Below are 26,467 nucleotides of genomic sequence, written 5' to 3' on the forward strand. Positions count from 1 at the left end.
CCCCCTTTGCGGGATCAGCTCGGGGCGCCGGACCCCGCTCTAGATGGGATAAGCTGTAAACATGTTTAGCTTTGAAGGGGATTTCAAAACAAGGCCCAAGGTGTCTCTCGGAGGAGCGAGTAGGAAGGTAAGAAACGCGCCGTCTTGTCTCCGCGTTTGTGTCTGTGTCTGTTTCCCTCGCTGTTGGGCCTTCAAAAATGGGAGCAGCTATGACTAAGGGTTAATAGAGGGGAAAAAATCCTCCCCTCCTGATGATGTGTTTATCTCTGATCTCCTTGGCTCTGTGTTGTTTGGGTTTTTTTTTTGTTTGTTTTTTTTTTTTTACAGTGATATGCCTGCCTCTCCCCTCATTTACAGCGCCATCAGCATGGAATAGCTCTGTTAAAATCAGCCAGGTCATCATCTTGGGGGGACAAAAAGGCCATCAAAAAACCAGGCCACACACACCCTCCCAGCCTTGTAGCCTAGTGAGAATTGTGGGAAGCGAGGAAATGTCTCCTTAGCTCGTCCCCCCTGCGAGCAATCCCGTTTGTTGTGGCTGGTAGCACCTCCTGAGCTGTTCGCCTCTAGGGCTCCTGGGGTGAAGGAGGGCAGGACTCGGAGACCTCTTGTCATTTCTGTCCGAAGGGAAAGCCTTGCGTGGGCCCCCCTCGCTGAAGGGATGGGGGGAAACAGCCTTACACGAGATCGATGCAAATTGCGGGGGAGGCTTCGTCCACGTGAGCGAGGATTGCCGGGTCACAGGTTTAGCTTTTCTCTGTCAAGTTTACGTTCAGTCAATTTGTTGTGTGCAGGGTGAGTAGCAGTTAATTGTCTGCTGTACCAGACTATCGAATCTCCTTGTTTTTATTGATGGAAAAGAAGCGAAACGGTTTATTTCGATCTTGCTGATTGGACAGGGTAGTCAGATGTTTAGTCAAGCACTGAAGGGCGTAGAACTACCGAAGAACAAGAGAAAGGACAAAGTGTTTTTAGAAGTGGCCTGATTTGTAAGGGTCACTTTAATTCACTACTAAAGTACTGATTTCTCATACTATCATTGGACATGATTGTGTGGGAAGCTATTGAATGTTTTCATTAGTATTTTTGAATCTTAATGGGGGCAAAAATAAGTCTTAAGTTTTGTTATTATGCACTGTAAGCAAGTTTGGTTCTCTGAAACTTTTAAGGCTTGGCAGTACGGTTAGGAAACTGAGCTAAAATACTGCACTATGTGATATTAAAATCACAGTGCATTTTGGTGTATTCCCTTACGTAATTTATTAAAGAGAATGTGTAACAGAACTGCATTTAAATTGTGCAGCTTTTCATCTGAATCATCTTCTGTTTATCTTTAGACATTTCTGTTCATTAGCCTACATACAATGACTACATTACACGTGTGAAAAATACAATAAATATTCCCCAGTTGAAGTGGGAATTGACAGAACATGCCCTGGTCCTAAGCTGTGCACTTTAGCTACTTTGCAACTTTTGGCACTGACTTGCTAATAGTGTTACTTGCAGAACATGTTTCCTTCTACAGAAGTAAACAACTGTCATAGTATCTTCTTTTATACATACTGATTTCTTAATGAAAGTTCAGCAGAATTCTATCTGTTTTAACTATATGGGACAAATTTATTAATGTTACACAGGTATAAATTTCCATGGGCAAATACTAAAAGGTAAAGGAAGTGGAAACTGAAATTGATGCATAACTTTCACTCTGTCCAAGATTGTATTTCGTGATCACATTGATACTGACTGGTCCACAGACTTCATGATTTTACATTGCTACACTGAAGTACTTGTGCTGCATCAATGCAAATCAGCTAGTTGCAACTTTGGGCATCATGGTTATATGGACCTCGTAGAGTGCCCTTGAAATAGCTGCTTATTTTCAGAAACTACGGGCAGTACTAATGAAATAATTTATTTAAAGAGTACTAAGAATTACTTTTAAAAATGCAGTTTACCTGAACTTTTATGTAAACATACTGCAGCAGAGATTGGCATGGCAAGTATTTACATGGGTTCCATGAGCTTCTCATTATCTCACATCACAGGCTCCTTGTGATCATGTTTCTCATACCTATAGGCTTCAGTTTTACAGAAGGCTGAATTGTGAAATGTTTCCTTTCAGCTTTTTGTGCACATGGAAAAAAAAAAAATTTTCTTTGGCAAACCCCCTTGCCCTCCCAAATGTGTATAATTTTAGAAAGATACAGAGTATAGTTCCAACCCTGCACCTCTGTGATGCTCTGTTAGTGAGCTGGATACTTAGTACTGTGTATTTTTATTCCTTTGGTGGAATAAAGCACAACTCAGAAATACTGGTAGAATCTGTATGCAGGCTGCTTAATGCTAAGAATAACTCTTTATCCAGTTTGGGGAAGTTTCCCAAATATTGTTGCACCTGTATAACTACATTAGGAAAACCCTCCCAGTATGAAAGCAGGGACTCCAGTTTGAGGAGATAGTCACTGCTGATGATGCGAGCAGAGTCTTCCTGATGTGGATACAACTACACCAAAATAAGCCATCAGCAAACCTGAGTATTAAAATAGTTGTTTTACTAATACAACTGCAGCTGCAAACCGTAACCATGTTGGTCATGGGTCACATGTGTTGATACCCTGTCTGACGTTGCCGTGTATGTCTGTAGCGTTTCCTTAGGCCTTACGAGGGGTCTGGTGAATGTAGGCACAATGATAGAAATATAGTTGGGGACTTGTGGCATTATCGCAGTTAGAAAGGTACTGAATGTAGTGTGCTTTCTCACCACTAATTTTTATGGCATTTTTGAATTATAAAAGCAGAGAGCTTCAGATTTGTTTTTACACTGTTTGCATCTTATGTTCATGTGCGTTATGATGGTCTGAATTGTGGATGCTGTAGAGAGGCACTTCAATCCAACCAAACCTTTTGCCAAAAAAGTAGTCTTTAAGTATCACTTATTTTTGTTAAAATCCTGGGTTGCAAAATTAATATTCTCGAAATGACTATCCCTGTGACTGATCCTTTCACAATATTATTGTAACTTTTTAATATTGCATTGTACATAAGTGTAAAAATATAGGTGGTATTGTCAGTGTTTGGACTTTTCCCTCCATATCTAATTTAAAAAATCTGCTGATTCATTTGGACTATTTGCATTAGTTGCATATGTGTTTCAGGGTATAGATACTGTGTTTTATTTGCAGTGTGGTAAGTTAATTTTTGTGTGGGGTTTTTTTTTTTAATTTTTTTGGGGTTGCTTATTGTTTTCTTCAAAAGATATTTTCAGATTTAGTTTTAATTGTAACTGGCAAAGCATATTTTTTTACTTCTGAAGTAAAATAGCCTCCAAAAATGAATACTATTGCTAGAGTTCAATACAGGAAGGTCTTGAATTACTCATGGACTTTTTGTACAGGACAGTAATTGTTGCCTAAAAGGCTGTGGCTGCAGAATTTCTGTGGTGTGTCAGGCAGGAAAAAGAGGTGCGTGTGAAGAGTTGGTTTGGGGTGCAGTTCAAATTGAACTCACTCAACTTAACTGCTGTGGACTGAAACAGATGGTCCTTCACCTGGGTGGTTCCCACCCCATCTGTTGTGTCCCGTATAGTGAATGCATTTCTTCAAGGTGGAGTATCACCATGCCTTTTGGTGGCAGCTGGCAGGTTTCACTAATTTTATCAGGTAGTTGGACTCTCGGTGGCATAAGTGCAGAATCTGTTTAGCCACGTCAGCTTGATTTGGTACAGTCAGGCCTTTACTGATTTTATCAGCGTTAAGAAAAATATGAGGTACTAGTCCTTTAGTACATCCATGCAGGGGGATCCCCATGCCTGTGCTGAGATGTATAAGGTGCTCTGTAGCTCCACATTATTTGTTTAGGTTGTGAAATGTTTTAATGACATCTTGTAAGCCTTTAACAGGAAAAATGGTTAAAAGAATATTATTAAGTCAAATTTACAGTATCACTTGAGATATCTAAAACATGCTTTTCTAAATCCCAAGACTGTTTTAAAATAGAGTATTTTTAAATTATAATACAGTATGAGACGGTTTTAAAAAACCATCTTCCTTTTCAGGAATTTGCAATACAGGTGAGTTAGCACTGTCATGAAAGTGAAAGTGAAACCAACTTCACTGAGTTTCTTTTTGGTTTTGTTTTTGTGGAAGACATGGAAAATTACTAATGAACAAATAGTGATGACTCTATTTTAGAAAGTCTCTTTAATTTCTTCTAGTATGGACATTTTTAATAATCAAAGATCGTCAGTTCACAAAGTCTGTTTATATTTTATTTTAGTAGTTACTGATACACTTTCTTAAATTAATAGCGTAACCATTAAGCATTAGATTCCTGTATATTTTGCCCCCTGCTCTCAGCTGAAGTGTAGAGGTAGAAGTCCAGAAGCACCTTGTTTGCTCTTTGTTGTCTGTGTTCTACGCATGAAGTAACTTCTCGTGGAATAAAAATTAATGATTCAAAACAGTAGGCTGTAAGATTGCCAGTGTATGGAGAGATCTGCACAGGCTGGGATTGCTTATGGTTATAGACGTCTGTAGGATTTAAGCAATGATGGGACAGATTTAAAAAATAGTTTTGTTTCTCTCTTACTGATTGATTGAGGAAAGTTATTATTCATTTCAGGAGGGAAGAATTACTGTTTCATGGTATCTTATTTGAACCTACACCAGGTCACAATGGAAATGAAATGATGTTAGGGATTTATAGTACAGGATTTCTAGATTACAATTATAAATTTACAATTTATTTTTTAATGGTGGGAAAGAATTGCACTACTTTGCTCCATAAGACCTTTGTCCCATAAGGCACATGGCATAGATCCTTATGCGAGTACATACCTCATTCTGAGTCAGAACTGTGTTTTGTCCAGACCATTGAAGTGTCAAAGCCTAAGTCTTCAAATACTATTTCAATTTCAGATCTGGTGTGGAAATATGATGAGACCATTATGTTGTAAAATAACGACTGTCTGTCAGTAGGAAACCACAGAACTCATGCATACTAGATTCTAGTGGATTTTTTCCCTCTTGGTAACATTTAAAATTCTCCTCATTTGAAAGGAAGCTACGAATGATGGAGTTGTAGTTAGCTGATAGCAGTGATTACACTGTTATTTTCAGTTATGTGCTATTTTCTCAAATTCAAAACAAAAACTTCTGCTTTTATAGATACATTTTTTTCCTGCTTGTTTCTGAGGAAATGAAAAGTCACTCAACTACAATGATGTGTATAGTATACATCTTAAAAATCATAATAGAGACAAACTGAGAGTAAATTTAAAAGCAACTTGTTTGCATTTCATTTGGCGTCTAGAGTCAAGTCCTGGTTCCACTATGCATGGCTTTGTAGCTACCGTGATAAAGGTTGTTCCAGATACTCCCTACGTCCTACAGTAAAATTTGAGCTAAAATGCTGAGATGTTTTCTAGCAAGCACTGTGACATTGATTTCAGCAAGGCCACGCTTTCCCTGGCCAAATGCCTCTTCCTGGGCATATTTTAAGTACTTTAAAATACCTTCTGCAAGACGCTCCTCTACATATAAACTTAGTCATGATGTAAATAATCAGAGATATGAAGAGTCACAAACTGTTTTAAAGCAGAATTTTACTCAGGCTGGCTGAGCTGCGTGTTCAGTGGAATTTAAGATGTTGAGGTTCAGTTCAAGACATTGTGAGTCTTTTAAAATGCTAATTTCTTTTAATATTCAGAAAAACCAATTGAAGTGGAGTTTATCTTGTCTAATGTTGGGAACTAGAAACACTGCTGAGAACCACTTTGGAGGGAGATGTCTCCCAGTGTCCAACTTTGTTCTCTACAAGTAAATGCTACAAAATCTTCATTTTATTTGTTAGACTTATTAAATACTTGTGTTGAAAGAAATCTTATTCTATAAATTACGTAGGTCACTTCATTTGTTTTGGGAGTTGTTACTGATTTTTATGTGGTTTCATTTGCTTTGGGAGTTGTTACTGATTTTTATGTGGTTCAAGCTAAATTCAGCTGAAAAGTCATGTTCCTCATTTTAAGGAAAGAAAAAAGGTGCAAGTTCCTGGGTTTTGTAGATGAAAACCATACAAGATTTTATAATTGTCCCCAAAAGTTAAAAGATCAAGTGCTTATTTGTTTTTCCATGAAAATTTCCTAAAAGTCGTGCCTTGTACTTTGCATTATCTATTGTAATGTTAAATAGAATAGCATTCTCAACTAAAGAAAGAAAATAAACCCCTGTGGTTTACAAATAAATCTCAAACATTTATTAATAATATTTAATTTTTTGTGTTAATGAATTTTTTTTTTTTTTTAAAATGTGCTCAGTGTTTAGACAGTACCTGAAGATAACTACTCAGTTTCACCTTTGCATCTAGCATATTTAGGTTTTAAATTTACTTGCGTGGAGCTAAGATAGCTTGATTAACATGCCTATCCAGGAGTGTTCCATTTCAGATTTTAAAAGAGTCAACAAATGCTAGAAGCATTTGAAAAAATTTAATTATGTATACATTTTTTTTTCTGAACCTGAATTTTGAGCCAAGAGGGCTGAAAGTTTGTTATCACTTTCAATGCAAAGTGTTAAAATGCAGGACAAAAAGAATCGTAATTCATGTATTTGTTTATGTTATTCAGAGTTGTGTAAACATACTTTTGCAACAAAATAGTGTATTTTAGCAAAATGAGGACAAGAAAGCAGTTTTAATTCAAATTTTTTTTTCATTATGTATTTAATTGGAGTTTTTGAAGCACTGAAACTGACATTGTTACACTGTCGGATGTGGCTGCTCTCATCAACTGGTCTGTTACAGCAGTGGTGCAACTTTGAACTTTGCTGTGATGAATAATATGGTACATAGCAGTTTTATCCTGATGTATAAATTAAAATTTCAATAATTACTTAACACTTTTTTGATGGTAATCACAAGCTTTCCTTTCTGTATACTGTCCTCCACCTGCTTTCTTGTTTTCACCTCTTTCCCCCTTCTGTCTTACTCTTTGAGTCATCATCCATAATGTCACATTGTTTTGCTGTCACATACTGTTCCTTTGCTTTCTTGTTTCTTTGTGTCATGCCTCACATTTGGTGAAGAAAACTTCTCAAATCGGGCTTTTTATGGTCCTGCAGCTTGTGTGCTAGAGCCTGAGGTTGGTTGTCTCTACCAGTATCTTCTGTTGGAGGAAGGAGCAGACAGGAAAGGGACTACTAGTAATATACTAAATGTTGCACGAAACACACACAAACGATGTATTCCGTGTTCTGCGCTTTGGAGGTCAAGCTCCTGAAGGAAGAAGACTGCATCATAAAAAGTGTCAGGAATTTGATTCAGTAAATGGCTTTTCGCTCCTTTTGAGTTAGGGTTGAAGGAATCGAGACAAGCTGATGCTTCATTCCCCCTAAAATGTCTGACTGCCTACCCTGATGGGTAGACTTGATACCTGATGTCTGCCTGTCTGGCAGGTGAAGAAAGAAGATAGCATGACCATCACAGAAGTGAGGCAAGGAAGATGGGGAGTAGGAATGAGCTAGGTGTGATCTTTGGAAGTTACTGTCAGACGATCTCGTACTGTGAGTAACTCTGGGTGTAGGTAGGCAGGAAGAGGTGGTTAGGCAGCGGCTGTAGCTGTCAGCAGTCACGTGACTGTGTAGATGGGAGTTGTCAAATGGACATCACTTACCGTAACACTGCTGTTATTCACAACCAGCCACAGAACAAACAGCTACTGAGTTTAGCTCTTTTTCACTGTTCTGATTATTGAGAGGCAAGGCAGGGAGGATTTCAGAGGTAACTGTGCAGTTAGCTCTCTGTAAGAAATAATTTTGTTAGAATGCCCTTTGTAGACGAAGAAGATTATTTCACAGTTATTTTCATCTCTTTCCCATGGCAGGTTTATTTTCTATTGCATATTTACTGTTACTTTTTAATTTCTGAAGAGATAGTGTATTCTAGTTGGGTTGAATAACTCTGAAGGAGATATATTTTTCTTGTATTTAATTTAAATATATTCTTTAGTCATAGTTATGATTCCATTCCTTGATGTTTCTGATCTATGTGTGTCTTGTGAACAAGAACCAACAGTATTATTTGACCTGTAATAATTTTTTAGAGGTGGGATGTACTTACCTGAATATTTTATTCTTTGTCTTAAGGCAGTTCCTCCATTGTATTTAATTTATACTTTAACAAGTTGGTGTTTTTCTTTACAAATACTCAAAGCAAGTATGTGACGTTGACTAAAAACTTAAAGTTCTGTTATTTTTTTAAAAGTGGATTGGTTTAAAAAGTGCTTGCTTCAAAGAGACCTGATTCCTGATCAATGCAAAGCTGGTGATACACTAAGCGAGGATACACTGCCCTCTTATATCTCCCCCCTTCTCCAAATACTTAAAATTATTTGTTTCTGATAAGCCCTTTCGTCGCTTATTTTCATTTATCTACTAATCCCTTGCATTTACTATGTTTGGTTTTTTTTTTTGTACCATTCTCTTCTCCGCTCACATGTAGCAATTTGTTTTCCCTTTTCTGTATGTTCTTTTGCTTTTTCTTTCAATCCGCTCTGAAGTGTAAGGAGAAATTCAGCAACATTGCTTCTAAGCAGAAATTCTCTTTACATGGTGATGCCTGCAGAATGAAACTGTCCAAGCATGTTGGAGAGATGTCACTCTGATCACTTCTAGATAGGAACATTTTACTCACTTATTTAATGCATTGGGTATCAGCTGTTGAAAAAGAAGTAATCTGTTAAAAACAGTCCTGAAACTTTAAGCCCTCTGTTGGTTATTTCTTAATTTATACATTATTTTGTCTTTGTTGTATGTGTGAGGTCAGAATCTCTTGCTTCACGTTACCAAACAGACCTGGAGCCTTTCCTGTTCCTTGAGTGGAGATTGTCTTATGTATGGATTTTGTTATGATTTGTTTATACAGTGTTTAGCACATGGGGAAAAAACCTGTCTTTAGAGGGCAATAGCTGTAGTTAGTGGTGTCTTTGGCCATAAATACTGTCTTTAGAGGAAAAGATGGTTAACTTTGTGGGATTTTTTTTTTCTTTATGCTTGCTCCAGTAAATGATCTGAAATAGAAACCCAATTTAAAATTCCTTTTTTGCATCTATGTTTTTCTTTTTTCATTCTCTCTTGGTGGTCTGCGCTAAAGTATTTTCTGCCATAAGGAAACTAGGAGAGTCATGAACTTCCTTCCTCTGTATCATCAAAAAAGAAATGCAGAATTGTTTTGCCCTCGGTTTTTGTATCTGCATATAGACATTGAAAATACTCCAGCACGGTTGTTTTAGATGTGGTTAAATATTTTATAAACATTTGTTTGCCAACTTCAAATTTATTTTTATGTATTCAGATATAATACACTTTCAGCTTGAGTGTGTTTTATTTCTTAACTTCTCTAGGCTAATAAGGGCATAGGGAGAAAAAGGAAGTAGTTATATGTGTCATAGAAGGAAAAAAAGAAAATAGTTTCCTTAAAACTATTGTCTGTTTTAGACTGGATTTGGGAAGGTGCCAGGGTACTTTCAACTCTTATTGTCTGCAGTGGGAGCTGAATACTCTGTGTCAGAAAGGAATTATTTTGTGTGTTTTCTTGGAAACCACACAGAACCATCCAGTAAGAGATTCTTGCAAATAAAGCTTTGTTTGTATTTTGTAATCTATGTGTACTGATTTAAGATTGTGGATTAAAAGCTAATGCACAGGTTTTCTGTTGTAATGGTATTGTCCTTCAGAGGCCTCGTGAATACTTTAGTGTTCTTTCTTTTTCTCTGTTGGAGAGATCACTGTCCTGAAAGTTTCAGTTTGTAGCCTTAATTTGGGTGAAGAGTTCAAAATTTTAAAAGAAAAAATTCCTTCCATTTATGTTATATAAGTCTGTTTTGACATCTTTTCTGAACAAGTTTTGAGGAAAAGAATAAGTAAATATAAGAGCTTAATGCTTTTTTGCAAGTTAGACAAAAGCATGGGGCTTTGGAACAGTATGTGATTGCTTTGAATGTGCCACAACTTGCTGTGCGCACCTGGGCCAGTGACTTACATATGCTCCAAGCAAGGAAAACACTTGACAAACATTTGGTAGGATTGGGACCCTATTATGTTTCAGCTCCCCCATTTGTAAATGGCTGATGTTTGCCTAGATTTTTGGGATGCTGAGAACACGAACCTGGACAGGGACCAGTACAGTTTGCTGCTGTTTGCCTGTCCCTTTTCTTTTTACAGAGCTTCCCTCCATCACTATGCTTTTGAGAGGGCTGCGTTACAGGTATTTGTAAGAGCAGAAAATGATTAACGCTTACTTTTCTCCAGTGTTTTACGTGTTACAATCCCCAAAGTGAAGTCTAGATTAAATATCATGAATACGTTTGAATCGTGTTTAAGTGAAAATGCAATTGTGTCTTTATTTGTGCTTTATAGGAAGAAAAGGCTTCTCTCCTGCATCGTACTCAGGAAGAAAGGAGAAAACGAGAGGTAAAGTAGATTGTAAGCGTTTTCATGCACACTGGATTTTTCTTTGATGTAGTAACATTTACAGTCCAAAGTACTTTATTCTGCTGCAGTTGTACCTAGTTCAGGAATGTTTTCTTTCAGTTTGCAAGTTCTACATAGTCTTCCAGTATACTAGAATTGAGAAACTGTTTGACTGCTTTTAAGGTGCTTCACAGAAGTGATTTTCATCTCAAAAGAAGGTAGTTAGGGGTGCACTGGGTGCAAAGGGAATTTTTCCTCTTAGTTTGGTGCTTATTTGATCTAGTCTTTGTTGAGAAAAGATAGATACTTGGATAGTAAATTGCATTTTTTGCCTTGTCCATAATCTATTACTATGGGTTGGTCTCGGCAAACCGTCTTCTGCTCCTGGATCTGCTATGGTTTCTTGGATGACCTTCAGCAATTCACTTCCCCAGTGTGTGCCTCAGTTCTGTGGATGTAGAATCAGAACAATGATACTTGAATGCATCTTAAAGTGCTTTGAAATCACCTGATAATTGAGGAGCAATGAGAAGCGGTTGTGAAGCTGACATGTGAGACTTTAGGAAATCTTAACACTGGTTTGAGATGGAAGCTTACTGTCATGGATAATTCAGTCTGGAATAATGCAGAGGAGGAGTAGGCATTGAAAGGAAAAACACCAGTTTTAAAACATTAATATATGTGGCAATATGAAAACAAAATTTAGTAACATGGAATTAAAGTGAATATGTTCATGTTGTCAATTTTTCCCCTCTGATATGAGTAGAAACAATTTTGGTCTTAAAAATGATTTTAAAAGTGTAACTGTAGTTTTCATGCTAATCAAGAAAACAGAGCTGTTTGCCCCTTAAAGATATGTTTGACCCTTGCTAGGTTAAATATAGGTTCTGCAGTGGCTCCTCTGTTTCTGAGGACAGTTACTGCTTTTTTTTCTTTCTAACTTGGATGTATAATTATGGACCAAGTTTAAGTATGAAGTTACTAGGATTTTGCCAGTTAGTTCAGAACGTTGTGTTATGATTCAAATTTATGACCAGTGATTCCTTACCAACATATGCAAAAAGACTTTTTGTGCTTCATAAACTTTTTGCCATATATTGAAATAACCCATTCAGTTGCTTAATTCTGTCTGCTGCAAAGCTGATGCAGAGTCATATGTGTATATGTACACACATACACACAACGATTTTCTGTAGCATATATCAGATTCTCACAAAATGAATGACTGCCGTGAGGATAAAATCAGTTATGGCTTTTAAAAAAAATGCCTGTAGCAGAATCTTAGCAGTGACCTCAGACTTAAAACCTTTGCAATTACGGGTCGCTAATTGACAATTATTTATTCTAGGATAAAACCTTTATCTAGAGAAAAGGAGAACATACCTACTTTTTAGTCGAGCATTACATTATGATTATGAAGAGGCAGTGCCTCTCTGTTATTGAAACTCTCTCCTGCTTGTCCTCATACTTTGCACTTTTACTGTTAGATACTTTGGAGAGAAAAATGTCCTTTGGCCTATCAAAATTTTGATTTTGTCCATGCTCTAGAGGTAATTAGAGTCTTTCAAGTATATGCTTATTCAGAAAAATTGCTTTAGGAACCAGTGTTTCTAAGAAAAATAAAATAGGCATTGGATAGCAATTCATCTGGTGTTTCTCTGGTCACAATAAAAAAGAAATCAAGTTTTTGTGAGTTTAGAAATTTCATTAAAATACATTTGGGAATCTTCACAAAGTTTCAAAACATTTCGGTGTTTTGTTTTGCTTGGTGGCCCTCAGAATTATGGGCTCATTATAGTTCAAGGATTGATTAGGTTAAAATTTCTCTTCCCAAAGCAGGCTTCTCTGATTTTTACTCTTGATATTCCTACTTTCCCTTCCTCAACCGCTGCTTTGTAGCTCTAGCTTCTGAGCAACTATTTTATTAACTTCTCTCTTTCATCCCCTAAGAAACTGTATGGACATTATTAGAAACGTAATTACAGTAGCCACTTCCCTTAGATATTTATTGTGATGGGATATGCTGGGGGTGTTGTCAGGGGACCCACTGAGTGCTCTTTCCATAGTACCTGAAGCAAGCTGGCTTTCAATTCCTCGGAAGGTGAGCCATTGTAAAGTGATGATTTTGACTACTCTTTCTAGCTACTGAGGAAGACATCACAAAATGACTCACTTTATATGTCTGGTTTGAAGGAGAGGGCAAGAATTTTTATTAATTTCCATATTGTGCTCCTGGGCTTAAAACATTAAGCCTCATTTTCCTTTTGACAGCAGTATTGTCTCCAAATAACTGATTTTTTTTTTTTTTTGTGGTTTGTTTTTTTTCCCCACATCTGAACTGCACCAGCCTCGTAATACTGATACATTATTTGAATGGAAGCAAATAAGCAGGTCTTCAGTGTTAGCTGATCTATGCAGAAAGAAGAACAGTGTCATTGAATTTGATGAATTCTTCAACATTTTAGTATTAAGTACATTAAGTATTAAGACTTTGTCTAATAAAATACAAATGTGTTTATTTTGACTCCTGTAGTCTTACATACTTATTGAGTATTAAAAATTCTTTTGCGATACCTTAATGGTAAATTTACACTTAAAAACATAAAAAGTTTTCTCCCTGATTTATGAGTATTGGATGCAAACCTTGAAACACTTTATTTTACTAATGATTAGTGCTTAATTTTCACTAAAAAACTCCTTTTGAATACAAATCTATTTGATAAAATTGTAGGAATTAGAGTCAGTTCCACAACGTTGATTTTGATTTTTCTTGCTTTGTTTTACAGGAAGAAAGGCGGAGGCTGAAAAATGCAATAATAATCCAGTCATTTGTGAGAGGGTACAGAGACAGAAAACATCAAGTAAGTATTTATTTAGAAAGATGTGAAACAGTTTTTCTAGTAATAAAGAATTTCATTGAAAAATCTTCACCTTTTTGAGTATTGTGTGTGCCCACAAAGTCCAAGTTCTTTTTTGCCCCTGACGTTTTCATTTGAACCTCAATATTTTAGTAGATGGATGTTTATTCTGCAAAGCATGTATGTGACAGTGGACTTCAGTGGGATTACGCAATGTTTTTTTGAGCTGACAAAGCATATGAAAACAGGTATCAGCAGCTTTCACACGCCAGTGAAGCTTTTTTCCCCAATATGACTAAGGTGGTAGTTTGAGTCAAAAAGACGTTCTTTCTAAGCTGCTGTTGGGTAGATTATTGTAAGAAAGAGTTGTATCTGTTTAAATTCACCAATATTTATTGAGTAAACTAGATGAAAATGTTTGATGTGATATTCTTTACTTGAAAAGCAACAAATTTGTTGCAATGTGTACTTTTTGAATTACTGAAAGCAATTACGGCTTTAACTATGATATTGTATATATGTTTGATCTCTTAACAAATGCGTTGTATTCATTTTACTACTTTGCTACCACTTTGGATGAGAAACTGAAATGAGGTTTTTAAAATTTTGCATCTCTGTTTTAACTCATAACCATTATTGATATATTGATGCATGTCTTATTTTTATTTTAAGTACTCTATCCAAAGAAGTGAATTTGATCGCTGTGCTAATTTGGCCCAGTCTGGAGGAACCTTTTCCACTGCTAATGGAGCTAATTTGACCCTTTTAGTTCGTCAGTTACTCTTTTTCTATAGACAGAATGAGGATTCTAAACGTTTGGTGAGTACTGTTATATACTTTGATCCGTAGTACTTTTATTTCATGCACTTTCAAAGTACTCTTTCACTTAGAAGATTTTGAAGGGATGCAAAAAAGGCTTTGACTGCTTTAGTAAATTCATTTAAGAATTCTGGCTTTTGCTGGCCTGCACTCTCCCGTACTCTGCTGTTTTTTGTTTAGACAGAATAACTTAAGATTAGATTTTATATGTGCGCACACACACACACACAATCTGTGAAATGAAGCCTTGGAAAATCCTGTGTATTATTCACAGTAATTTATCAAAAATAATATACTTCTATTAGAATTGAATTTTTAAAAAATATTTTCCACTTAGCTCTCTGGTCATTCCTAAGGTGTTTGGTTGGTTGGTTTTTTTTTTTTCCTCACTGGTCAATAATGCTGGCGTATCAATTGCAAAATAACTGCAAGCTTCCCAAATGTACAAGTAAGTATGATTCATAATGGGTATTAATAATGGACATTAAAGAATTATGGCTATTTAAAAACAAAAAATTAACAGATGAATTTGTTGCAAGAGTAAAGTTATTTGTAAGTGTAATTCAGTCTTAACTAATACTAGCAGTTGTGTAGTTTGTGGTGTAACAATTTTTTTCTCAGCTGAACATGATTGTCTTACTTTGTGTTTTGTAAGTCCTCCAAAAGTATCCAAAACAGGATTGCAATATTACTGTCTGTGTTGCAATAAATAATATAACTTGTTGTTATAAACAGTCAACATGCATATCTTTTCCCAGGTGTGGATGTGTCAGAATTTAATAAAACAGAGTTCTCAGTTTGTTAAGCAGTTGGATGGTCCAGACAGACTTACTTGCTTATTCCAAATAAAAGGACTGTTGGGTCTGTGTTGCAGGTAAATTCTTTTTTCTATGTGCTACTTTCTAAAAAGTGTTCAGAAATTATGTTAGGTACTTGTTTGTTTCTTTTTGCAGCAGATGAAGTATTAAATGTAAATTTATTTTATGGAGAGGACTGTTTATGTTAAATATATATGTAGGCTGTGGTATAGGATACTTGTTCCTATGTGAGAACAATGGAATGTTCTTAAGCTTCATTGACTTTCAAGTTCAACATGTACTTAAGGGGTGCCCTGCCTAGGGGTAGGCTTGAGTATGTTCTTAACTTTTTGCTCATAGCGATATCATTAGCAATATTTGTGGAAACCAGAAGGTTTTCTTGGGAACTGATAGTGATTAGAAGGTATTATCTGAGTTAGACTCATGTTCCAAGGATATGCTTTGGATATGTTTTGTTTTAAAACTAATACTATTTAAGATGCCTTTCCGCACACTTTATTTTGAATTTAAGGCATGTTAAGCAGTTACATTACTGGCTTCAGCAGTACATTTATTATTTGTAGCGGGAGGATCCTGGGAGGATCACAGGAAGGTAAATCTGTCAAGGCGACTTGAAGAGCTGGCAGCTAAAGCCTAGTTTTAGAAAACAATATATTTGCTCTTATCAATAATAGGAACTAGTTATTCTCTCCAGAGCTTTAAAATAGTTTTTTTCCTTTTAATGTTGAGGCTTTTTAAGAAAATTGTTTCATTCGAGTCACTGAACCTTGTGTTCTTATAATTGTGTATGCTGTATGTATAATAAACAGTGACACCAGATACTAAAGAAGACTTGAGTGGTGGGCTTCAAAGTCCACGTACGTTGGAACACAGCTGTGGCGTCACTGGATTAAATTGTACATTTTCACTACAGTTGAAATTTTGGTTTCGTGAATGCAGCTCTGCTAGTATTCCCACTCTCCCTTCCTGACTGGGTGACGTGGGAAAACAAAAGCAGTGGAAGAGATGTCCTTGCCTATACATTTAGGGAGAATGAAAGAAGAAGCTCTTCTTAACTTCACCTTGCCAGCTTGATGATGGGTGTCTATACTTGCTTTCTGAGCTACTTTAATTTTCTGCAAAAGCCCAGAAAGTGAGCAGTGGGACGGGTAGCCAAAAAAGTATTTCCCTATGATAAGTTCAGATTCATGAGAAGCTGTAGCTTTTGATGCTATGGAAAAAAAAGGTGACTGTGTAATACCATAGCAAAAATGGTAGATTGATTGCAGCTACATCTGCAAAAAATGATCTTGTTGTCAGAGTATTTTTTTTTCTGTTTAGTAAAATGTCTTAACTATGGTGTCAATATAATTTTTGCTGATAGGTCCCGTTTTTCTGAATGTCTGGGAAAGAAAGCACATTGTTAGGGCAACTATGCCTATATACATCTCATACTAACAAATCCTTTTAATTCTAAACAGCCTCTTAATCTTCACCATTTCTGTCATTACTGGTAGTTGTTTCATAAGCAATTTGCTAAAAGGATGGGGATGGTTGTATTTTAATATTTCGGTCTGTAATCAAGGACATACTGTTTTAGTTATACATATGACGTGCCCCAGCGTTTGTTCCCAGCCCATATTGCTCTGGGGCTTTTATGACTTCATTTTTAATATGGGTAGTAATACATGTTGGAAAAACATGTATTGTTCTTTGCTTCTCTTCCAGTTCATGCAGTAGACCTCCAAACTGTCAAGTCACTGAAAGCAAGAATTTAGTATGATTTAAAGAGAGTGTGCCATATTCATAGAAACCCTAAAATCAGGAATTACTATTATAAAGATGCCAACAAAAAGATGTAGCTAAACTACTGAGAACACTTGGAAACCGAGTAGAAATAAATTATTTTAAGGTGAACATGAAAAGTTTTTTTTGTAGTTTTATTTTTAAACCAGTGTGCATATGCCTGTGGTGAAATAAGAGAAATATCTTGTTAAATAATTTTGATTTCATTTCATTTATAGGCTATTGCAAAATTGCAGTGATGACAGTCTGAATGTTGCACTTCCTATGAGAATGCTTGAGGTATTTTCATCTGAGAATACGTATTTGCCTGTTTTACAAGATGTCAGCTATGTGACATCATTAATTGAACAAATTTTGCACTACATGATTCAAAAAGGTGAGTAGCTAGGAACTAGAGGTTCTGCGAAATACTCAAAAGTTAAACAGAATGCGTCATATCTGAAGGCCATGTTGTTTAATCATGTTTTGCCTTTACCACAAACACAATGAATTAAGTGCTACATACACTAACCTGTACATTAGATGGATGTTTTGCTTGTAATGAGATCACTGCTTGAGAAATTACTGTTTGATTTCTTTGGAAATTCTGTTTATAAATTGAGTATTCTGCCAAGTTACTTACACAGACTTTTACCACAGATTTTGAGAGTAGGTGGATATTACCTAAGAGAAATTTTATTCCAGCAGCTGTTTACACACACACACGCGCATGTACATGTGCATATGCACACACGCACACACACACCGTGCCAGGTCTAAGTTTTAGTTGTGTAAAAGTTGGGCATTGTTTTGCAGTACTGTTCTCTGTAACTGCTAATGTTCATTATTATTGTAAATTGGTGTTACCTTTTCATCCTGCTAACACTAGAGACACCTTAGCAAAGAGATGGTGACCTAGCTTTTATTTCCCTTGTACCATCATCAGCAAAACTGTTTGCTAAACTGCAATCAGTTACACCTGTGTAAACATACTGAAAGTTAATGAATTGTGTAGTTATCACCAGAATTATGTCTTGTCTCGAAGAAACTCTATTGCTCTGGGAATGTGCGAAAAAATTAATTTGGCTTTCTGATACAGTAGCTTGAGTTTGCAAGACTTGTGGATAGGCAGAAAAGACAAAAACATTATGAAATAAACATCTGTGATCCGGCTTCATTGGTGTAAAATGTAAAAAGAGCACCTTCCAGTTTATTCGTTAATTGTTGGAATAATTCTGTGCTTGTAAGTTTTAAAGTACATTCAGTGGACTAGGCTATCTTATCCTATTACTAAGGATTTGGTTTTAACTACTACATGTTGAAGTCACTATGAGGAAAAAAAATGATTGTTATTGTAGCACATTTATTTTACTTTCCAGGCATAACTAAAACTATAGAAGTATTTGAGTTTGTCTCATTGCTTACTATATAATAAGTATATCTTCCAAAATACTTTAATACATTATACTTTGTTCTTTTAGTATAATATTCGGTCCTCATAGCTGATTATGAAAGATTATCAAGATGTTAGATCATAAATTTTAGTAAAAAAATTCAGCTTTCTGATCACTTACAGTCAAAACAAAAGAAGCAGTTGTGTGCAATTGTCTGCAAACAGATGTTCTGTCTCCTAATCATTTATGATGGTTAATTTGTAAAGAATCTGTAATCAGCTTTTATTAGTATATGGTTTTGTATGTAATTTGTCTTCCATGTGCGTCTTGTCAGCATTGCTAAGTTATTCCTTTATGGTGACTTCCACTTGTTGCATTGTGTCAAGTTAGGTAGTCCCCAACAAAGGGTTTTAGACTGGACCTCTCAATAATGCAACACTATTTATGCATTTACAGTGGTTCTTGTAGGAGTGGAATTTGAGTCTTTGTTTAGGAGTTCATTGAGCAAGAGGAAGTTGGTTTAAGAAGAATGAAATCATGTGATTCCATTGGTACTTTAGTGAGACAAAAATAGATTACCGTCTACACATGTCTTTATGGCTTGGGTGGTAATGCATTTTATTACTGTCTGAGAGATCCCTGTTTTTGGAACAGTAATTGTATTCTTCAGCCTGCTAAGGCAAGTTGTTTGTAGTATTGAGACATTCTGCCAACAGGACTCTTACCTCTATGATGTAGTCATGTTTTGGAGTAGAGGGGAAAATCCATGATTTCTGAAAGGGTGGAAGGACAGCTGTCAGAAACATGACTAGAGTCATTCAGAGGAGAAGAGAATATCTTTTTCATAGGTCATTGTTTAAAAAAATCAAATTATTCACTTCAGCAGCAGGAGTGGTCAGTCTCTGAAAAATCAAACTGACTCTGAATGCAATTATCTATCTATGATTTTATGAAGTGATGTTCCCAAAAAGGTTGTTGGTATATCCTGTTAGTTACGTGAATGTGACTTGGACTATTGTAAAATGTCTTCCTAAGTAAAGCTTCATGCAATGAATTGTAAAGTATTTTTCAAGTTAAAAATGTTAAGGATATGAGTTTTTTCATACGGAAAAGAAGAAAAATAATACTGTATTTAAAAAGTGATATTTCTTATTTGCAGGCTACTACAAGTCGCTTTATTTGTTAATTAACAATAAGCTTCCCTCGAGTATTGAATATTCTGATGTTTCTCGAGTCCCTATTGCAAAAATACTTCTGGAGAATGTTCTGAAGCCATTGCACTTTACGTATAGCTCTTGTCCAGAAGGTGCAAGGTAAATAAAGATAATATTAGATACTTGTATACTTATTTGTTATTGTCAGAGGTGCACAATTTGTTGTTGTTGAGTGTCTAGCTATTCTTTCAGTGCAGTTTGATCTATTTGCAATAGTAATGATTTTTTGGTAATGCTTTTCGTCGATGAAACAATGTAGTTTCAGGTGTGTTTAAGAAAAAGGCAATAAAATGCTGAAGACTACAATAAACAACACAGAGAATAGCAGGTATTGCAATATGTAGGAACATAGGTGTGGAAAAAAATAGATGAGAGCAGAGATGCAGCTAAGGGCAGATGAAAAGAATTTTAGAGTTAAAAGGAACTTTGTGGCAGAGGAGCTAAGGTTTATGAAGAGAAATAATTAAGTCATAGCTTACAAGAAGAAAGAGTCAGGTATGGAGAAAGACAGAACAAAAGTCAAAGTCTGGTTGTATCATATGTGATAGTGTTTTGTGTTAAAGTAGTATTTTTGGGGAAAAAGACTAATTATGCTTTTAAGATTTTTTTATTTCGAGAATATAAACAATGAATTTAACTTCAGAATAGTTTTCTGTGAGTTCATGAAAAGTTTAAAGGATAAAATTAATGTAAGATCGTCAGGAAAAGCATGTAGGGTAAGAAGTTAATTTTTGAGAAATCTGAGAAATTTGGTTTATTAGCACAGGATTAGTGGAGCGCATCTTTCCAGTCTTCTTGATGGACGTGTTCAAACTTGCAAATTGATCTATTATTCCATGGATATAATTGTGAGAAATTTTGCCTGTATTTTCTATAAAGACAATTTTTCTTCATTTCAGGCAGCAGATTTTTGCAGCCTTCACAGAGGAGTTTCTGGCAGCACCTTTTACAGATCAGATATTCCATTTCATCATTCCAGCGCTTGCTGATGTGCAGACCATTTTCCCTTATGAACTCTTTCTGAATGCACTATTATTAGCAGAAAGTGGATGTTCAAGAAGTGATCAAGCCCCGTGGCTTTTTTACTTTGTGTTAACAGTTGGAGAAACATATTTGGGTGAGAAAGCTGAATGGCCAATTCATTGTTTTTTCATACTTGAGTTAATGTATTATGTATTTTCACAACCTGGTTCACTGCCAAGCAAAAAGGACAGTTTGTGGATAAAAGTATTGAAGAGATCTGTTTTATTAGCTATTCTTGCCTTTTTCAGTAAAAAATACACTTAATTTAGGAAGATTTGGCATAATGTGTTTTGGTCAGGTATTTCTGGTAAAATATATTTTATAGTACAGTGTGATCTGTCTAACGATCTTTTATTTCAATGTATGTGCTATAGGGTCCCTTTCAGAGGAAGGACTTCTTGTGTATTTGAGGGTACTCCAAACTTTTCTCTCTCAGCTGCCTGTGTCTACTGCTGGTACAAATTGTCAAGATGCAAACAGCGATTCTGAAGATGAGGATGAAGAGATCAGTAAAATGACAACTACACCAGTAAGTACAGAATTTCTTTGAATGAATTTGTATTTTAGCAGCAACAAATACAGGCAAAAACATGATCACTGTAAGACTTGTATTTTTCTAGCTACATGTAGAAGGGAGCATGTTTACTTCTTAAAAATAGATGGCTTCTCACTGTAAGCAAATGGAACTGGTTGCTTACATTAAAAACAAAACCCTTACTGTAACAAGAAACCTTAAAGTACAGGTAGTGTGTCTGCTGAAGGACAGAGCTTTTATTTAACAAAAAAAGTTTAAACTTCTCTTCTTTAAATTTGTATTTTACAGAGACTGTATTACTCTCTGTATTCTTTAAGACCGTGATGATGCTAAGGTATCGTGAAACATACCAATCTGATCTTCCAACTTAGTATTTTCGTGTTTTTTTTCTCATGGAAATATTACAAGTTCAACTACAGTCTTTACCCTTTAGAATTAGCTCTGTATTTAAATATATCCACTACCTTGAAAGCCCTCAGAGGGGGAACACCTGCTCTCTATAATAATGTATAGAGATTGTATTATAAATAGAACTTTTCACTATAGTTTAAACTTCCACCAGTAAAATGAATCCATGCTAACTTTAACCTCCTAATACTCGGATCAAGGCTTTGAACAACCAAAGTTGGAGAGACGTAAATTCAACAGTTTCTTACTGGCCTTTATAATCTCTCAAAAGGCATTACCATTCAAAGGACTTATGCAGTCTACAGTCTTTCCTTGTGGAATGTCCGAAACTTCACCGTATTTAGGGTTCATTTTAAAAAAAAAAAGTCTCATAGATTATTTTGCCTCCCCACACTGAGCTGGGAATTCTGGATTCTGTGTGTCTCAGGCATTATAAGGCTTCCTGGCATTTTCTTGGTTAAGTGTTGAAAGCAAAAGCATACCAGCTCTTCTAAGAGATACTGTTCTTATAATGCCTACTTACATTTCATGTAAGGTTATGTACATTTCTGAAAGATGCAGCATTTTTAAGACCTCAATATTGCGAGTAACCTCTTATAAACAGCCATACTGCTGGGGAATACATGCCACCTTCTACTTGTGCATTTTTAGATGCAGTGTGTTAGCTTTACCCCAAAATCTCTACCAAGATAGTGTGAATAAAATACTTAATTTGCCAGACACGCACACACTGTACATGATGTAAATATTGGCAGATTCTACTTGTGGCTTAGAGATATGGGTGATTAGGTAAAAATAAAGCATAAATTTCTGTTCACAGGTAGCTTGCAGTTATTTGTAAATTAGAGAAAATCTGCAGAGCCTTTACTACATAATACTATTTATTGCAATATGTTTTTCATGTGTTTCTCCTATGAGTTTTTTATGTATTCCATATTTTCATGCATGCCTGTCTTACAAAAAAAAAAAAAAGGTGGGTGGATGGGGAACCCCTCTTTTTTAAAAATTCATAATTGGATAACTTGTATCCTTCAATGAGCCAGACTGCTTTCCTCTGTTGGGGGCAAGATAAAGAGAAGAAATAAGGAAAAGAAAAGCTCCACTCAGTTCTATGTCAAGAGAAAGCGTTCCTATTCGTACACTGCTGGTACTACCCAAACGTGTATTAGCCACCCTGAAGTTTTCTGTTGTTTGTTAACCCATGGATTACGAATGTGAAAATACTGTTTGTAAAGGAATTTACAGGAGATACCCATTTCTGGATTTCATGTCCAATGCTGACTGACGTCAGTGGGGAAGAGATGACTATTCGCATATTTTATGCCAGTAAATGATGTTGCCTTATTGTATCCAAGTGTTGCAGAACATGCTTACATTAAAGGGAGTCTTTCCCACCGGCCTAAGTGTAAAGATTGATATCAACCCAACAGTTGCCTACCTAGGGATATAAGTTGGCTCTTGTGTCTGATACTGTTAAAAATGCTACTGGAATATACATATGTGCTTACATTTTAATTACTGTACAAGAAAATTTTATGTTCTAGTAAAATTCTGAAGTTTTTTTTTTTTTTTAAGAAAAGGGGATACTTATTCATTAAAAAGACTTAAAGCAAATTTTTCTTTGATATATTTGTAGGGTGATGGGAGAATATCCGTTCAGTACATAACTGAGGAGTGTCTAAAGAAATTGGATACAAAGCAGCAGACAAACACTCTACTGAATATGGTTTGGAGAGATTCAGCTAGTGAAGAGGTCTTTACCCTGATGGCATCAATCTGCCACACGCTAATGGTGCAACACCGAATGATGGTGCCAAAAGTCAGGCAAGTATAAATAATAGTGATGTTGAACTGTAGTACATCTAAAATTGGTTTTATTAGATAGGCTTGTTTTAAATACCCTGTGGTTTTTTTTCTGTATTTTCTTTTATGATCAGCTGAAGGAAATAAGAATTTCAGAATTTAAATAGTAATTCCAGGCAAACCAAAGAGTGGATTCTCTCTGTTTCTTATTTTTCTTCTTGTTCATTTTGCTCTCTCTGGAGTAATCACTGAATCCAAAAGTGTAAGCTCTTGGTTTGTTTAGTGACTTGCGAGTAAGTTAGTATTCTATCACCACATTGAGGACTATGGAACAGGTAATGTTTGTGATCAGAAAATGACACGCAAATAGGGATTGCAAAGTTTCTTGAAGGGAGTTTATCCGTCCCCTTGCTCAGAGGCAGTGTTAAGTGTCATTCTAGCAGAAGTTTGTCTAGCTTGTTTTTAAAACTTTCAGTGGTATGAATTTCACAGTCTCTCTAGCTAGCAGAGCACTGAAACCAGCTTGTCCTCTACCCTCTTTAATATATAGCCAAAATCTCTCTTGCTACAAATTAAAACGATTCCTAACTATTGAAAAATACTTGTTGTTTGGGGAAGGGCTTTGGCACCTGAGATAGAGATAAAAGACTTGTTCATTTGTACAGCATTCTTTTACAAAGACTGCAAACAGCGAATATCGGTAACAATGGAAGAAGATTTTTGACCTTTTTATTATCAGACTAAGACCCATAAATATTAACACTGTTCTGGTGCAAGTAGTTTTGAATAAGTATGTAGTTGCTAGTAGTAAAGTAAGTATTTAGGGAATGTTGTAAACATAATCAAGTCAAACTGCATTGTAAACAGTGATACAGAAAACTAATTAGGTGCTATCTTAGCCCAATGGTGTTTATGGCTCTTAGAGGAAGTAAGATGTCAGTGAAACTGTGATTGCTCGATTAGGGTAATTAGTTCTTTGTAGACTAATTGCATTAAAGCAGGATGTGAGATCTGAAGATCATAGCAGCAGTTGAATTAGTATGCCCGCTTTATTGTTGCAAGTAGTACATTGCCTTGGATAGTAATTACTGAGTTTAAATGCATCACTGCTTTGACTTGAGGTTTGCTGGTGAACTGTGTGGAAAAGGGTGTTTAATGAATAAAGAAGTCACACAGAACTTTAATTGTATGAGTATGACATCTATTTCCTCTGAGAAGCCGTTTTGAGTCTTTGCAATTATTTGTGATAACAAGCTAGTTACACACTGGATAAATTCAGGAGTTGTGAAAGCTCTACTCAACATCTTATAACGGAAAGCAATTTACAAATTTTAACTTTTGAATAGCTCCAAAATAGTTGAAGGTACCCATTTTAGAAATAAGTAGTAGAGATACTGAGATTTTTGTCAGTAATACCGAAGGAGTTACTTTCATGGTCAAAATGAAGTTGATTCACACAGGTATTTGGTAAATTGAAGCAGACATTTAATTACTAGTTCTGACTTCCAAGTCAATCATAAGTGTTGGGTTTGCCAGGCATCATCATGTCAGGAGGTGTCTGTCTTTTGTCCTATTCTCAGTGCATTTTAGACCTGACCTAAGTTACCAAGCATCTATTCTGAACATTATTTTTGAGCGTTTTTCAAAGGACATTTGATGCTTGTTTTAAAGGTAGCAAACATTGTGCCATTTCAAAAGACAATTAAAAGATTTTTCGTCATTAATTTCCACTTTTTTTAATTGTCTGATGATTTTTATAATTGCCCAAATGATTTTGTCAAATTCAGTGATAGTCTTTTGAAAGATGCTTCACTTGTTTTGCAACTAACTTTTAAATGACTTAATATTCAGAGTAAAGTATAATCTGTTTAATTAAACCATGTAGAAATAGTTAAGCAGAAATAATTTATTTAAAATTATTTTTAATATATTCTAAGAGCTCAAAAATGCTCTTTTATTTTCTGTTTGGAAACATTCTGGGTCAAATGGTTTAAAAGACAGAAAAGATTGTTACAAAGACTTTGCTTATTTAACAGCATTTACAACTGTAATAGAAAATAATGAAAATTAAAAACATAAAGGCTGCAAATCTGCAAAGTGTGATGCTAAATAGAGAGAGTAATAACTGAAAATAACTTTTCCGTAACTGTAAAGAAAATTAGGCTAAAGTTAACACAGGCTTTGGAAGGGAGGAAACAACAAATATCTCTGTATTGTTTTAATAGTTCTGGGGCTTTTTTTCTTCTTGAAAAAAGATAAGAAACTCATAGTATAGACTTATGTCACTCCATTAGAGCTGAATGCTTTTTCTTCTTGTGGCTTCTCTGTACATCTTTGATTTGACTGATGATGATATTGTATGGTGTTAGGAACATTGGTGTTGCTGCATTAGCTCAGTAGTTTCTTTGATTTTGCAACAGAGACCAAGAGAGAACAGAACAAGATACGCAAAAGTACAATGTAGTTTTGAACAGAAGGAGCAAGCCTCTCAAGTTCCTTTATAATCCTCTACAGAGAGTGGTGGGATTACTGGAAAAGCACATTGCTTTGGGTTAGTCATTAGGAATTTTGATAAATTCTGAATAAGTTCTGGAAAGATGCAGTCAAGCTCAATTAAAGAAAAAGATCACAAGACTGGAAAACCCTAGCTGTACCTAGTGTTCAGTAAGCCAGGTGAGAGGTGTAGAATAAAATCCTGATTGTAATGAAGTCATTGGGAATTGTACTTGTTTTCAGAGGGGTAGGGCTTTCATCTTTTCACTGTAAAGTTGATATGTATTATTGAATACAGTTATTTAAAAAAAAAAAGACAAAACATGAGTCTTGGAGCATAGTTCTCATTATAAAGAGATTTGCAAGACTTTTGTTCATCAAAACTATAAATAACTAGTAAGTTCTGTTTCTGCAAAATATTTAGGGGCGTAATTTAATACTGTAAACTTCAGGTCATCACTATGGCTTAATATTAAATAGTGATGGAAACTGTGCTTGTACTGGGACTTCAGTCGCTATCAGCCATCTGATCAGTGCCCAAGAGTGATTGCTCATCTTGGTTTAACAGTTTCATAGTGACCGTACATTACTACTATTTAATTAATACAACATTGCTAATCTTAACCTGTGGTTGAAAATTGTTTGGGAAACTGACATTCTGGTGTGATATGAGCAGCCTGTCTTCATACGTGTGCTGAAGATACTTAGACTTTGCATGAGGCTATTTTAGTAATTCTTTGGGGAATGTTCTTCCTCTGTTGTATTTTTCTTAAAACCAGAAATATTGTATATGAAGATTTTACTCTTTTTTTTTTTTTTTTTTTTTTTTTTTTTTTTTTTTTTTAAAAATTATAAAATTTTTTGGGTTGGGA

The 26,467-nt window shown here is 35.5% G+C and overlaps 1 protein-coding gene across 1 annotated transcript; it reads left to right on the forward strand.

Annotated features, from left to right (window-relative positions):
- Nucleotides 1-22: 22 nt before the first annotated feature.
- Nucleotides 23-23,123, forward strand: LOC104083938 (ubiquitin-protein ligase E3C-like; the record flags this gene model as incomplete). The annotated part of the gene is made up of 10 exons (XM_009587611.1): nucleotides 23-127; nucleotides 10,413-10,466; nucleotides 13,253-13,327; nucleotides 13,997-14,143; nucleotides 14,902-15,017; nucleotides 16,965-17,122; nucleotides 19,279-19,432; nucleotides 20,233-20,450; nucleotides 20,731-20,885; nucleotides 22,936-23,123. Coding segments are annotated over exons 1-10 (1,331 nt in total), but the record flags the coding sequence as incomplete, so codon positions are not given.
- Nucleotides 23,124-26,467: the final 3,344 nt, after the last annotated feature.

This window comes from Fulmarus glacialis, unplaced genomic scaffold, assembly GCF_000690835.1.
Source record: "Fulmarus glacialis isolate BGI_N327 unplaced genomic scaffold, ASM69083v1 scaffold30111, whole genome shotgun sequence".
NCBI lineage: Eukaryota > Metazoa > Chordata > Aves > Procellariiformes > Procellariidae > Fulmarus > Fulmarus glacialis.